At 38.7% G+C, this 13,703-nt stretch overlaps 1 protein-coding gene across 1 annotated transcript; it reads right to left on the bottom strand.

Moving 5' to 3' along the window:
* Nucleotides 1-560: 560 nt before the first annotated feature.
* On the bottom strand, nucleotides 561-13,489 carry Crhbp (corticotropin releasing hormone binding protein). Its single transcript, XM_026404119.2, has 7 exons — nucleotides 13,409-13,489; nucleotides 12,948-13,041; nucleotides 12,531-12,688; nucleotides 10,886-11,096; nucleotides 8,658-8,806; nucleotides 4,549-4,666; nucleotides 561-718 (listed from the first exon to the last, which is right to left on the bottom strand). Exons 1-7 carry the CDS (start codon nucleotides 13,487-13,489, stop codon nucleotides 561-563), a joined length of 969 nt encoding a protein of 322 aa, XP_026259904.1.
* Nucleotides 13,490-13,703: the final 214 nt, after the last annotated feature.

Below are 13,703 nucleotides of genomic sequence, written 5' to 3' on the forward strand. Positions count from 1 at the left end.
GACTATGTTTATTCACATTTAAATTTATGGATGGAAAGTTTTTTCCTTGCTACAAAGTTCTGTTAAACATAAATCAATAAATACCAATTACAAATCAATAAATAATAGTTACAACTTCTATCTATTGCAAGCAGAATTATAAATAAACAGATGCTACTCCTTTGGTATACACAAGACTTTTAATTTTTTCTGTTGTACAACTACAGTTGCCATCATTTTCCCTTTTTTTGTAGGACTTCCTTTGGGGATACAACTGTTCATTGCACATTCCTTAACACTGTCTTAACAGTTAAGATTTGTAGTACACCAAACAACTACAAGTATTTTCAGTTAAAATTTGTTTTTAGCCAAGCAGGGTTGATTTTCTACCATGTGTTCATTGAGATATTACAATCAAAAAGGAAGCAAAGTACAAAAATGAATGTCCATATATATGTTCATGGCCTGGAAGGAATACTGACTGGCTTGAAATGCTTTTCACTGTCTGGTCATCAAAATGACATGCAATAGCCATGAAGAACTCACTTAGCTAGCAGCATGGAAATCACTGAGCTGGTTATTCAAAGATTGGACAAACAGAATTCCGGGATGCTATTTCCATTTTGGTTTTCCAGTTCAAATGGTTCTAGTTGACGATACTCAAATGTCACACGATTTACTTGTTTTCCACTGGAGACCATGCGCACCACAGTGTTGTCACAGCCAATTTTCACTTGGGCTGTAATTGATGGAAAAAATAAAAGTTTCCCAGCAGGTTAGAAACTATAGCCAACTCATTGCTGTTGACTAGATTATTTAAGCACAACAAAAGTGAGGCAATGAATTTTCATTTATCGTACTCGAGCCACTTTTAGTTGAAATGTGTTTTTGTTTTTATTGTAGTATATAATTAATAAGAATCCTGAAATTGAACTCAGCTTTTCTCCTCATGTGCAAGAATACTGTAAGCCACAACTAGCTGGAAAGAGGCAAGAGAACATCTCCAGGCCTTTTTCCTGCTCTCCTGCAAAGCTAGGGTGTTAAAGAAGGCAAAGGTAATGAGTCATCTCTGCATAGGGGCCCTGGGTCAGTGTTCTTGATGGGGACAATATTGCCCTTCAGGGAGAGGTTGGACATTGGCAGGGGCAGTGTATGATTGTCACAGCATCTGGAGTTGCTGAGGAAATGTACTGCTGGATATTTATGTAGATGAAAATATTTTCTTCATTTTCTGAGTCTAGATAACAAGTCTGATTTACACATTTAAAATCATTTTCATGGGCAGGGATGGGGTTGTGGCTCAGTGGTAGAGCACTTGCTGGCATACATTAGGTACTGGGTTCAATCTTCAGCACTACATAAAAATAAATAAAGGTATTGTATCCATCAATAACAACAACAAAAAAAGAGGAATCAAGGGTTATGGTTGCAGGAAAAATGGTGGAATGTGATGGACATTATTACCCTAGATACATGTATGACTGCACATATAATGCAACTCTACACTGTGTACAGAGAAATGAAAAGTTGGGCTGCAATTATGCACAATGAATCAAAATGCATTCTGCTTTCATGTATACCTAATTAAATTAAGTAAATGAATTTTAAAAAAGAATCATGTGCAGGGTGTAGAAATGCCCTGATTATACCAGCTTTTGTTCTATTGTCCACTTGAATGCTTCCTCATTTTTTTTTCTTTCTCATGTGGAATAGCTTAAAACATTCTTACTTGTCTCACATTCAATATTTTCATTATCTGTATAAGCATCTGACAGCTTTTATATCTCTTTTCATGAAGTTATGCATGAGCAGTTATATATTAAAGGTCATTATTTTATTAAAAATTGCTTTCTTCTTATTTCTCTAGCCTCAAATTGGTTCCTGAAGCAAGATTTTTCAGTCTTACAATAATTCTTTCTGCTCAGTCCCCCTGCCCATACCTATTGTTTCTTAAGGTGTGGCTAAATTCTAAGAAATGGCATTGTAATTGTGTAACAGGTAGCTTACAAATATTACCTGGGCTTAAAGGAAGTAAAACAATTCTGTAATGTTAGTGAGGTAAAGTCAATTTGAAAACACAACAAATATAAACTGTATAATCATTTTAAAATAAGTTCCAGAGATCCTAGGGTAACTTCTTCCAGGAGAGCCAAATTTGTCTTTATTTAAATAATTTGGAAAATCATTCTTTTTTTATTTTTAATATTATTTTTTAGTTTTCGGCGGACACAACATCTTTGTTTGTATGTGGTGCTGAGGATGGAACCCGAGCGTGCTACTGCTTGAGCCACATCCCCAGCCCCGAAAATCATTCTTTCTTTCAGATCTTGCTTTGGATTTTAATCTATATAGTATGCCTTATTTCCTATAGTTAATCTGCATATAATTTGTCTAAAATTTCACCTAATTTCTAATTAAATTTATATCTACAGATTTTTTGAAAAATTTAGGAGAAACTCATAAAAACAGAGTGGATAAAAAAATCTAAAATGTCTAAACTGAGCCACAGAGTGATATAGTTCAAGCCTTAAAAGCATCTTAATATTGGCTTTCATTATCTAGATAATTTAAGCAAAAAAAAATTATTTTGGGGCCTCAATCTTATTCTTTTGCCTTATTGAAGTCATATAATTCTAGCAGAAAAAAATGAACTTTGCTTCAATTATTTAAATTTTAAGGCATGCATGTTATTCAGTCCCAATCTTTTTTTTTAAGTTGTAAATGGACACAATGCCTTTATTTTATTTGTTTATTTTTATGTGGTGCCTAGGATTGAACCCAGTGCCTCACATATGCTAGGCAAGTGCTCTACCACTGAGCCACAACCCAGCCCTTAAGTCCCAATCTTTTTACCCTATTCACATAGACATCCTCAAGGTCTTCTCTCCACACAGTGCCTCAGAGGAAACATGAGCCAGGTCAGAAAAGCCATGCATACAAACATTTGGAACCAGGGCTCAGGTGTTGGCATAAATGAATCGTCTAATCTTCAGCAAAGTGGGCTTTTAGAAATCCACCCTTTCTTACTTCGATGAGAAAGCTTTCCTTGAGCTCAGTTCTGCCTTTAATCTCATCTGAAACTGTAAGGATTCTGGCTTTGGAAATGTACAAGGCAGTGTTCCTCTGGTGAGCAAACTCACAGGGGGTAAATGGGCCCCTGTTTCCCGTGGTTGTAATATTCTGCAGTTTTTCCAGGAACTAGTAGGATGACTAATACATGCTCAATGCTTAGCTACTATGGTAATGTCCTTCGTGAGGAGGATCTGTGCTAGAGTCTTATCAGCCTTGACCTTAATCCCAGACACTCAGCTTTTAGAAATAAAGAAACTCTCTTGTTAGACAATACAGTTAGGTCACTGAGCCCTAACCTACTCATATAACAGTAACTTTATTCATTGAAAAATATGTTCTAATGATACCAATGAACTAAGGTAACCTATGGATATAAATAAAGCTGGCAACTCAGACAGCAGCCTCTTTTACTTTGCCCTCTGTACCTTGCTTCTGTCTCTGTTTTCTTTACCTGAAACTTTTTCATTCAGGGTATCCACAAAGGGTAGAGGACACATCAGGCCTTAGTTCTTACCTGTGTGTATTAATTCTGTTTCAGAGATATCCAGGTACCAGCATGAGTTCAGAGAGAAAATACTGGTGTGCTGATCTGGTTTTAATTATACCAGGGCACAACTAACAAAATGACTGTTTTGTAGCTTCATTACCTAGCTGATAATATCTGTGGTGACAGGACAGGAAGTGTCTTTAAGATTAGACACTTGTATGTTTCATTTCTGTTTTACTTTTGTCTCTGTAATGGTAACCGGAGATTCCTGTACCTAAAGTACAAGTATGGAAGTGACTCTTACAAAAATATTTTATATAATCCACCCCCCAACACACACATACATATTTGATTAGATTGGTATGAGCATCAGTAATTTCCACCTATCCTCACTGACCTGAGCAAATCCTCATTGGTTCCTGATAAAGAAGATCTGGTTCTATTTGGCAACTATGCACTAAGTCATTTATAACTGGTGCCCACTTTTGGATTTCAAAATTTACCTCTGGATCCTATTGGCCTTTGAGAGACTGGTGTGGCTGTCACAAGTTAGGGATATTCGACAGTTCAGAAAATTTCTGAAAAAGCTTACCTCTTTGGTGTTCATTTACTATGACTAATACACTTATTCACATACATAGAAACTTAAATAGAATTTCATTATTATACTATTATTAATTGATGATAGATCTACTATTGAATCATTTTAGTTGGTAAGCAACCCTTTAGTCTTCAGGAAATGAAAGCAGGGACCACTAAGAACAGGGAAAAAATTGAAAAGCTTTGTATTTTTCACAGTTCTACATAGGACCAACCTTAAATATATGTCCTAATTGTTCCATAGGTTTATCTCTTTATGTCAGATTTTTAGTAATAGAGTTTGATATTATACATAGGCCTAACTGTATTTCCGTACTGGATCAACATATGAAAGATTTTTGTGGTGGAATTCATCTTCCAAAATGTATTTTTAAAAATTGGGTATTTTATGCAAGGAAATGTTAACTCACCAGCGCCATGAAAGGGGTAGCAAAGATCAGCTAAAGGCATCATCTTGGAAGGGTCCAATCCAGTTCCTCCCAGCAATTCCACAAAGTCTCCTATTCCCCCACAACCTGCAGGGGGTTTCTAAGAGAATAAAGCACCAAAGAATACATTTAAACAAATTACAAAAGCCAAACTATTTGGTCAATGGTGGATAGTCGAATTCACTCAATCAGCCTTCAACATCCTGGCAGCATCATTGAATTTAACATCTGAGACTCCGGAAATGAAGACATTTTTAACGGAAAAAAAAAATCACAAGAATTGCTTTTCTAAACCAGTTGAGTAATCATTTTTTTAAATGTGTGTGCCTGGTATTTTTTTTTTTCATAATTTTAAGCTTAAGGGCCGGAAGCTTGATATAAAATGTATGAAAATGGAATCCAAAAATGCTTTGCTTTTCAAATCTCTTGGACATACATACTGAATTATTTGAATTTCTTAATACATGAAGTCAGAGTTAAATAAAGTTGATTATCGGCATTTTATAAGTTGGGCATGCGCATTGGTTTTTCCCTTTGACTCACCACTTTCTCTTCTTTAGAAAAGAATTTCTCCACGTTGGAACACATCTTTTCTACCAATAAGGGTTTATTTTGATTATGAGTATATTTTTAAAAGGATAAAATTCTGATTTGGGGGCCCAAGTTAGCTAGACTTATCATCACCTTCAAAGCTCAGAAGGGACCTCTGCTTGGTTTAATGCTCTATTGTCTCTGTGTTGAAATTCCTAATAATTTTTAAAATAATGGTCCTCACATTTTCAGTTCATATTGTCTCCCAAAATTTGTGTAGTCAGTTTGGCCTGTGAATTTTTTCTTCAATGGAAGTGAATTTATTAAGTGGCATGTGACAGGTGCCCAGAAGTTAACCAGATAGACCCTGACACACAGGAACCAAAATCTAGATAGGGAACTTTAAAACACACACATGTACGTGTGTGCGCACACGCACGCGCACGCACACACACACACACACACTCCAACATTTAGAAAGACACTGAAAAACAACTGGAATGAAACTACAAGTTAGAAGATAACTTATAATAGCAATTGCTTAGCTAATGAATTGGCAAATGTTTTTTGTTTTTTTTATTTTTTATTGTTTTGGCACTGGAGATTTAACTCAGGGGCTCTTTTCCACTAGGCTACATACTCTGCCCTTTTAATTTTATTTTGAGAAAATGTCTTACTAATTTGTTTAGGACCTCACTGAGTTGCTGAAGCTGGTCCTGAACTAGCAATTCTTCTGTTTCAACCTCCCAAGTTGCTGGAATCAGAGGTGTGCAGCATCTGGTGGGGACATCTTTTTTTTTTAAATTTTTTTTAAAAGATGTTTTTAGTTATTGATGGACCTTTATTTATTGATTGATATGTGGTGCTGAGAATCGAACCCAGTGCCTCACACATGCTAGGTAAGCACTCTACCACTGAGCCACAACCCCAGCCCTGGGACATCAATTTTTAAAGGGCCTACTATGTGCAGCGTTCTAGGCTTAGGTTCTTTTCACATAATTTCATCAAATGATGAAATAGAGATTTAATTAGCCCCAATGTGCACAAGGTTTCATGTTTTTGAATTGAGAGTTAATGAGCTACTTAGTGGTGAAGGGAAAAAAGACTAAACTGCCTTTCCCTTGAGTAGAGGATGTCCTGGGGGAACATCTCTACAGACTAAAGTTTCCACTCAGTTCTTTAGGTTCCAAATTTCAGCAGGTGGTGTTGAAGGGAAAAGGCAGCCTTGAGAGAGAGAGAGGAAAAAAAAATGGGAATTTAAAAAGTTGGTAAGAAGTGGAAACTAAAATGAGGGAACCAAAACAAGAGACAAGGAAGTTAGGTGGACCTAACTTAGTTAGGTGGACCTAACCTAACATTCCTAAGTGTTGAATGACATTTCTGTCTTCTTTGTAATCCTCTGCAGTTTTCTTATAAACAATGACAGAAACTGAGTTGAGTAGGGACCTATCTGGGGTTCCATTCTTCAGCAGCGATCCTTGAGATGTCTTTCTTGAAGTTCTAAGTTACTATCCATCTCTTGCTAGGTTACAACAATGTGCCAAAGGAGTACCTAGACTCCTTGTACCTAATGTAGAGTTCCCCACAGTACTCAATGTGCAAAACTGAAGCTTCCCTTGGTGAAACTCACTTTCCAATGCATAAGAAAGCTGGAATGTTTTATTTTAGGAAATAGTCTTGGTGGATACACAAATAACAACCAAAGAGACATCTATCTCCTGAGGACCGTGAAAACAGCAATATGGTCCCTACAGCCCATTCACTGTGTAGAAGCCAGAGGGTCTTTAGACATAAACATATATCAGGTCATGTTGCGTTCCTGTTTGACCTCTCCAATGGTTTCTCATTTTATTTAATATGGGCAACAGGGTTCTCCACACTATTGTGTTGCCCATCTCCCTAAGACATCTCACACAAGTCCCCGCTATCTTGTCTTCTTCCCATTTCTAGAACCCAGCAGGTTCAGTCCTGTCTCTCAGCCTCAGCACCACTGTTGCCTTTACTCTTTCTTTTTTCCCCAGATCTGGCTCCTGATCTATTACTCAGGTCTTGCTTTAAATGTCTCCTTCTTAGAAGATTTCTTTCCTGATTACCTTATATCAGATAGTTCCTCCCTCTCTTCACCTCCTTGTTCCCAGTTTATTGTCTATCAAACCACTGAGCTGCATTTTCTGTACAGCACTTGCCCCTAGTAGAAATGCATGGCAGCTTTGCCTGTCTCAGGACGTGTCTTGTTCATTGCCAATTTTCAGCATCAGAAAAAATTTTTTTTCGGGGGGTGGGTACCCGGGATTAAACTCAGGGGCCCTCAACCACCGAGCTGCATCCCCAGCCCTATTTTGTATTTTATTTAGAGACAGCGGTCTCACTGAGAAGAATAAATGCCTAGGACACTGGAAGCTCTAAATTGTTAAGAGGAAACACTAACATTATTTCTTATAGCCTCAGTACTGAAAGGACAGATCTCTTCACCTGCTATCACACCGCCTTTTACATCAAGAATGGCATGCAAACAATATCAAGCCAAGAAGACTAGAGCAAAGATATTAAAAGATGTGCTTATCAAAGAACTATTCTTCCATTAAGGTCCAACTTTAAAAAAAAATGGCAGTTACCCATGAATTTAGGACTAGAGGAAATTGGAAATTTGCTTTTCTCAGTCCCGGTCTATTAATTTGGCTCCACTTGAATCTGTCTGATTAGGAACTATGACTATCTTTTTAAAAAATATATTTATTTTTAGTTACAGGTGGACACAATATCATTATTTTATTTTCATGTGGTGCTAAGGATCGAACCCAGTGCCTCTCGCATGCTAGGCGAGTGCTTTACCTCTAAGCCACAATCCCAGCCCACTATGACCACTTTGATACCAGCAAATGTGTGTCATCTTAACTTGGTCATATGAGAAAGTAATAGGAAATAAGGATGACTCATAGGGAAAATGCTACCAGTACAAGTAAATGTGGATAAGTTCAACATTAATTTTAAGTCCATTCAGAAAATCATTTGAAAGAAAATTGATATGGATTATCAACTAATATTTTCATGCAAAATGCATAAAATTTGATGTGTTTCAAACAACTCTTCAAAACTTTACTGTCTTTGAAATATAAAAAATCCAATTTCGTATTTTATGCTACAGTTAGCATTCTTTCATACCACAGTTCTGTCAATGAGATACTTCCTTCATGTCAAAAAAAAATTCCAATAATCAGAAACAGCTGTGTAGATGACTCACAGGAGGTTCTGCTAGGAGAGAATTTTTGTAAAAGAGGCAAGTACAAGAGAGTTCAATTGTAATTACATACTACAACTTTACCAGTTGAAAGCATTTCTTACATCACAAGAAAAGTATTGAAATAGTCAGAATGGGCACCTGAGTAGGGTTCTGACAGCATAACAGAAATAGAAGAGGGCTTTTATTAAAGAAGCTGGGGCAAACATGAGATTTAATAACCAGAGGGACATAATACTCCAATTTGCTGATGCCAGGTTTCCTTTTCCTCTGATAAAGCTGTGGCTTTACCAAATGATTAGGAAGCAAGTAAGTCACTCACCTTTGACTGAACACCATGTAAGCGTCCCAGAGTAAGATCAGATATTTTGATCACTACTGGATAAATTATGGAGAAGCTGCAGTTTCGATTCTGGTGTGGAACTACCAGGGTGAATCTTCCATTTGGAGTCTGAGAGATGACATTGCAAGCTTTGTAGGAAACAAAATGTTACATTTGCATTACTTGGTTTGCTGGGTTTTAATAGAAGTTTATTGTCTCCTTATTCTAGATTTATGTTCATGGCCTAGAATCTTGTGCCAGGAAGAAAATATATATCACATGACGATTTGGAGAAAGGAAGGAGTTGGGGAATAAATCATCACTGATATTTAGATATTGTCAGGAGACCCTGGGCACAAGGGGGCTTCTCACTTTATCTCACAGGGTTCTGTTTTTTACAACAACAAGACATGAATTGTTAACCAGACAAACAATACTAACTGGTGTATTGTTCTATGAAGACTTCTGTCAACTAGGATCTAGGTTCAAGCTAGGAATATGGAACAATCCAGGCTTAAAGGTGAGGCTAGAATTCCAACTCTGTATGTCTGAAGTCTTCACTCATAGAATTTGGAGCCATAATGTTGTTTAAAAATAAATAAATAAATAAATAAATAGGGCTGGGGTTGTGGCTCAGAGGTAAAGCGTTTGCCTAGCATGCATTAGGCACTGGGTTCAATCTCAGCACCACATAAAAATAAAATAAAGATATTGTACCCACCTATAACCAAAAAAAATATTAAAAAATTAATAAAAATAAACAAATGATTTTATTTTAAAATAGCAACAAGATAGGCTGGGAAAAATAGCAGGCTTAAGTCTAATAAATATTTGCCAAATGTTCAGTGATATTGATTAAAACAAATTAAAAAAAATCAGTTGTAGATGGACATAATACCTTTATTCTATTTACTTATCTATTTATTTTATGTGGTGCTGAAGATCAAACCCAGTGCCTCACATGTGCCAGGAAACCGCTCTACCACTGAGCCACAATCCCAGTCCCCAAAACGTAAGCTTTTAACATTCAATTACTCTCCGGAATTTCTGGAAACTTTTTTGTTTTGTATCTCAAATCTAGACTTGTATTTATTTTTCTAACTTTGAAACAGAAGAATTTGCATTTTTGTTGATTATGGCAAAAGTTCCTGGTTAATCAGAAAAAGTCTGATTAACCTACCTCTTGCCTCCTTCTTATATTTTTAATCACACTTTTAATTTCAAAAAGAACTGAAAGTTCATAATTCTAGAAGACTTCTTTTGACTTCTCACCACATGTAGGAGAAACATTTTCTTTTGTCCTCAAGAATTATTCTGTACCAGTCCTCAGAAACTGCCTTTTCTGGAGGCAGGGGAGCTTCTTTAAAAAAATTATTGTTTATTTTTTTAAAAATAGAAGTCAGAAGACTAGTAGTACATTATTCTTGGGCAGATTAGGCCCCATCCTTCAACTTTTTGAAGTATTAATATTAATACTAGTATATGTAACCTAAATGGTTGATATTCTTTCATCTTCTGATTTTTAAAAATGTTTTTCTTCTAATAGGAAAAAATAAGCCAATGAGTGAACTCGATTTAATTAAAATAATAGGCTTCAGGCCTGAACTGTAGTTTTATAGAATATGTGTGTCTCCACCAGAAATGAAATAAATTAGGGTGGTGAGTTCAGTATCAGAAGACAACACAAAAGTATTCTGGTTCAATCCTCTGCTCAGGACATGACATCTGTCCACCATGTCTCTGATATGCATCCTTTCAGTTTTTGCCTAGGTAGTTCTAGATCACAACTTCATATCTCATCCTTCAAACTTATCCTGGATCAGTGGAATGACTTGGGAAATTGAAATTTCCCACTGAAAGCATCATAGTATCTTAGGAGATCTGAACAAGACTTTGGAGGAAAAAATAGAATTGTACCCACCCTAAATTAGTATACTACTTAGCCTGGGAAATAAATTAACAAGTGTGACTTGATTTTCATAATAATGATCAGAAAATAACCCTTAGATCATTTCCAATTATAAGTGAATTTCAGTTGTAGATGGACATAATACCTTTATTCTATTTACTTATCTATTTATTTATTTTATGTGGTGCTGAGGATCAAACATCATTTCTCAGTTCAAGTTTTCTAAGTCTGTGAGATAATGCTATTTTGGAAAAGCAGTTTGACTCCCCTCATTCCCCAAGTCTTGTCTTTTTACTGAGACTGCAGGAAAATCACTTACGAAAGAGGTTGGGGTCTGTCTTTATGGTTAGTGTGAAACCATTTCCTGGTTCATGGACCCTGAAGAAGATCATGGCCACATTCTGGGAGGATCTGATGCTCCTTCGGCTAAGACCACTCTCACAGAAATCTATGTACCGCTCAGTGGTGGGGAGAGGATGATCCTGGGAGCTGGGGAATTTCTCCCCCTTAAGGATCCAACCATCAAATACCTTCCAAAAAAATAACAATACAGAGACACAGTTGGTCACTTTCATCAATTCCTATGTTAAAATGGGGGGGAAAGTTACCCAGCAGTAAGCCTTCAGTGGTGAGAAATTGGCAGCCCACTCCCTGCCTGCTTCCTTTCCATTTGTATGTATTCTGACTGTGAAAGTTCATTGCAAGTAATATTATTAACCAGTTAATGCTTTTTTTTTATGTTAAGACTTGATGTTGTCAAATAAAGAGAGTTTCTTATACTTTATTTTTATCATTTCAACTATTTTGGTAAAATGAAATCATAAATAATATACATTTTTATTTTGATCATATTTTCTATATCTCACCTTTAGAAGAATTCCACCAAAGCATAACGTGGATTTCATTCAGCTCCTTTCTTTCCTCTATTCATTGAAATATGAACAAAATATCTCAAAAATAGGTAGCAAAAGAAAACACAGGGGCAGCAATTTTATCTGCCAGTTCGCAAAAACTTATTCTTCTCTCTCTCCTCTCTCTCTCTCTCTCTCTCTCTCTCTCTCTCTCTCTCTCTCTCTCTCACACACACACACACACACACACACACATACACACACACACACAGAATTTTTCCTGTTGTTACCATCTATGGTTGAACAAAAGGTGAGAGTCAATTGACTTTACTCTCAGAATTACCAGGGATCTTTAGTTTACTGAGTCCAACATAATCCACATTAACAAAATTACCAACACAGCTACAAATTATTTCTCACATGTTTGACAGGTTACAATATGATTTCATTTTGAAGGTTTTAATCATGATTATTTTCATTGAACAGTAGAGCTCCATATAAACTGACCTATTAAACATATGGAGACTGGTAATGGGGAAGCTGTGAGATTGGGGGGCTTTTCCTCCCCTCCCACCTACTCAAACTCGATTCCCCGACAGAATCCCTCCCAGTAGCCAGTGTCCTACTGCTCCAAAGTCGCATCACCCAGACTTTGCAGACAACCTCCGCTGGCCTGGAACAGCTCAGACAGAGGGGGGGGGGGGGGGTCAGCAGGAAAAAGGGCTCGGATCTCAAGGATCTCAAACGTATGTGGCTGGCATTCTCACCAAGACTGGCTTCCTAGGTGGACTTCCTGCCAGTTAGTTTTCATTATATTTTGTCTGCTTCAGATTGCATCACAACGTTTCAAGCTGCTAATTCTCAATTTCCCAGAGCCTCGAAAAGTTTAAACCACGCAGCGTCCAGCAGCAACGGCCCTACAGGCAATCGGGATAGGTCTTTCTAGGAATTGGGACCAAGTTCCAGCAGCTTGGGAGCCCGAGCGCACCTCTCCAACACCGGCACCAGCAGAGTGTCTAATTGAGAAGTGTCATCTGTTTTCCACGGCGGTAGCAACTCCAGCCCTTTCCAATTCCCCGGTTACCCCCATTCAGGCAATGACGGGCGCCTTACCTTTAGGAAGTCCCCGCCCTCACAGTCGATGGAGACCAGGTCATAGTGGATGTTGATGAACTCCTCTGGCTCCGCGATGAAAAACGCGGCGCAATGCAGCTGCGGCCTGTCGGCGGTGAAGGTGAACTGACCCGGGAGGCTCAGCATGTCCAGGCACCCTGGGGAGGGGAAAGGAACCAGGCATCCAGGACCGTAGCTCTCTCGGCACCAGCCTTAGGCGACCCTTCTTCGTTTGTCTCTTCTCCGGCTCTGCAGCGCGCACTGCAGCGAGCCCGGCCCAATTTCGGCTGCTCGGGGTTCCCGATCTCAGCCTTAGCAATCAGGATCACGCCCAGATCCCGGGAGGCACTTAACACTAGGTGTCCAACCCTAACCTCCCAGCCTCCCAGGCGCCAGCGGACTCGAGCCCCGACTTACGCAGAGCACGGTGGTAAGGCTGCTCCCCAGCCAGGTCCCGCTTCAGGTTGGCGCTGAAGAGTAGGAAAGGGTCATATTCCGCGGTTTCTTGCAGCTGACAAGGAAAATGGGTAGGTTCGGAAAAGTTCAAGGCGTGAGAAAGAAAATGCACCAGGAGCTGGGCACCCTATCTGCCTCGAAGCAAAGTGAAAAGAAAGTCTTGGGTGTCTGGAGACAATGGGAAGGTCTTAGACCCTTTCCCCTCAGACCAGGGCATCCCCATGGGCGAGAGAAAAGCAGGCAGTAGAGATGCTCAGAGGCAAGGAGAAAGATAGGTCTAGGCGAAACCGGGGGAAAGGACCCAATACAGAGGAAAGAAAGAGCTAACCTCATAAAAGGTTGATAACAGAGGCCACCTGCCTGCCTCTCAAGGCTGAACATTCATAAGAAATGTGTGATGGGTCAATCTAGGGATGGCTTACCTCTAGGTACCGGCTTTCTCCTCTTAGAGCCATCAGGAAGATCAGAATGAAGTGACACTGGAGCTTGAAGTTAGGTGGCATGCTTGGCCTTGCAGCTTAAGCACTCTGCTCCCGAGATCCTGGGCTTTTCTTCCCGCACCTTTGCCCAGACTGAGTGCTAGAAGGCAGTAGGGTCCCTCGGTTAGGTCTCTTTTATAGAGCAGCAGGGAGGGGAGGCTCTCTGCCCCTTAACTCATGGGAGCTTAGTTACCATGGGTTACCCTTTCTCAGTGACAAAGTGCGTGGTGATGACGAG

The sequence above is a fragment of the Urocitellus parryii genome, chromosome 1, assembly GCF_045843805.1.
Source record: "Urocitellus parryii isolate mUroPar1 chromosome 1, mUroPar1.hap1, whole genome shotgun sequence".
In the NCBI taxonomy this organism is placed as follows: Eukaryota; Metazoa; Chordata; class Mammalia; order Rodentia; family Sciuridae; genus Urocitellus; species Urocitellus parryii.

Coding starts and splice junctions, on each gene's coding strand:
- Crhbp (XM_026404119.2), bottom strand. CDS start 13,489: ATGCCACCTAACTTCAAGCTCCAGTGTCACTTCATTCTGATCTTCCTG. Junction 8,807..10,885: donor GACAGACCCCAACCTCTTTC/GTAAGTGATTTT, acceptor TTTCCTACAAAG/CTTGCAATGTCATCTCTCAG. Junction 4,667..8,657: donor TACATGGTGTTCAGTCAAAG/GTGAGTGACTTA, acceptor TTATTCTCTTAG/AAACCCCCTGCAGGTTGTGG.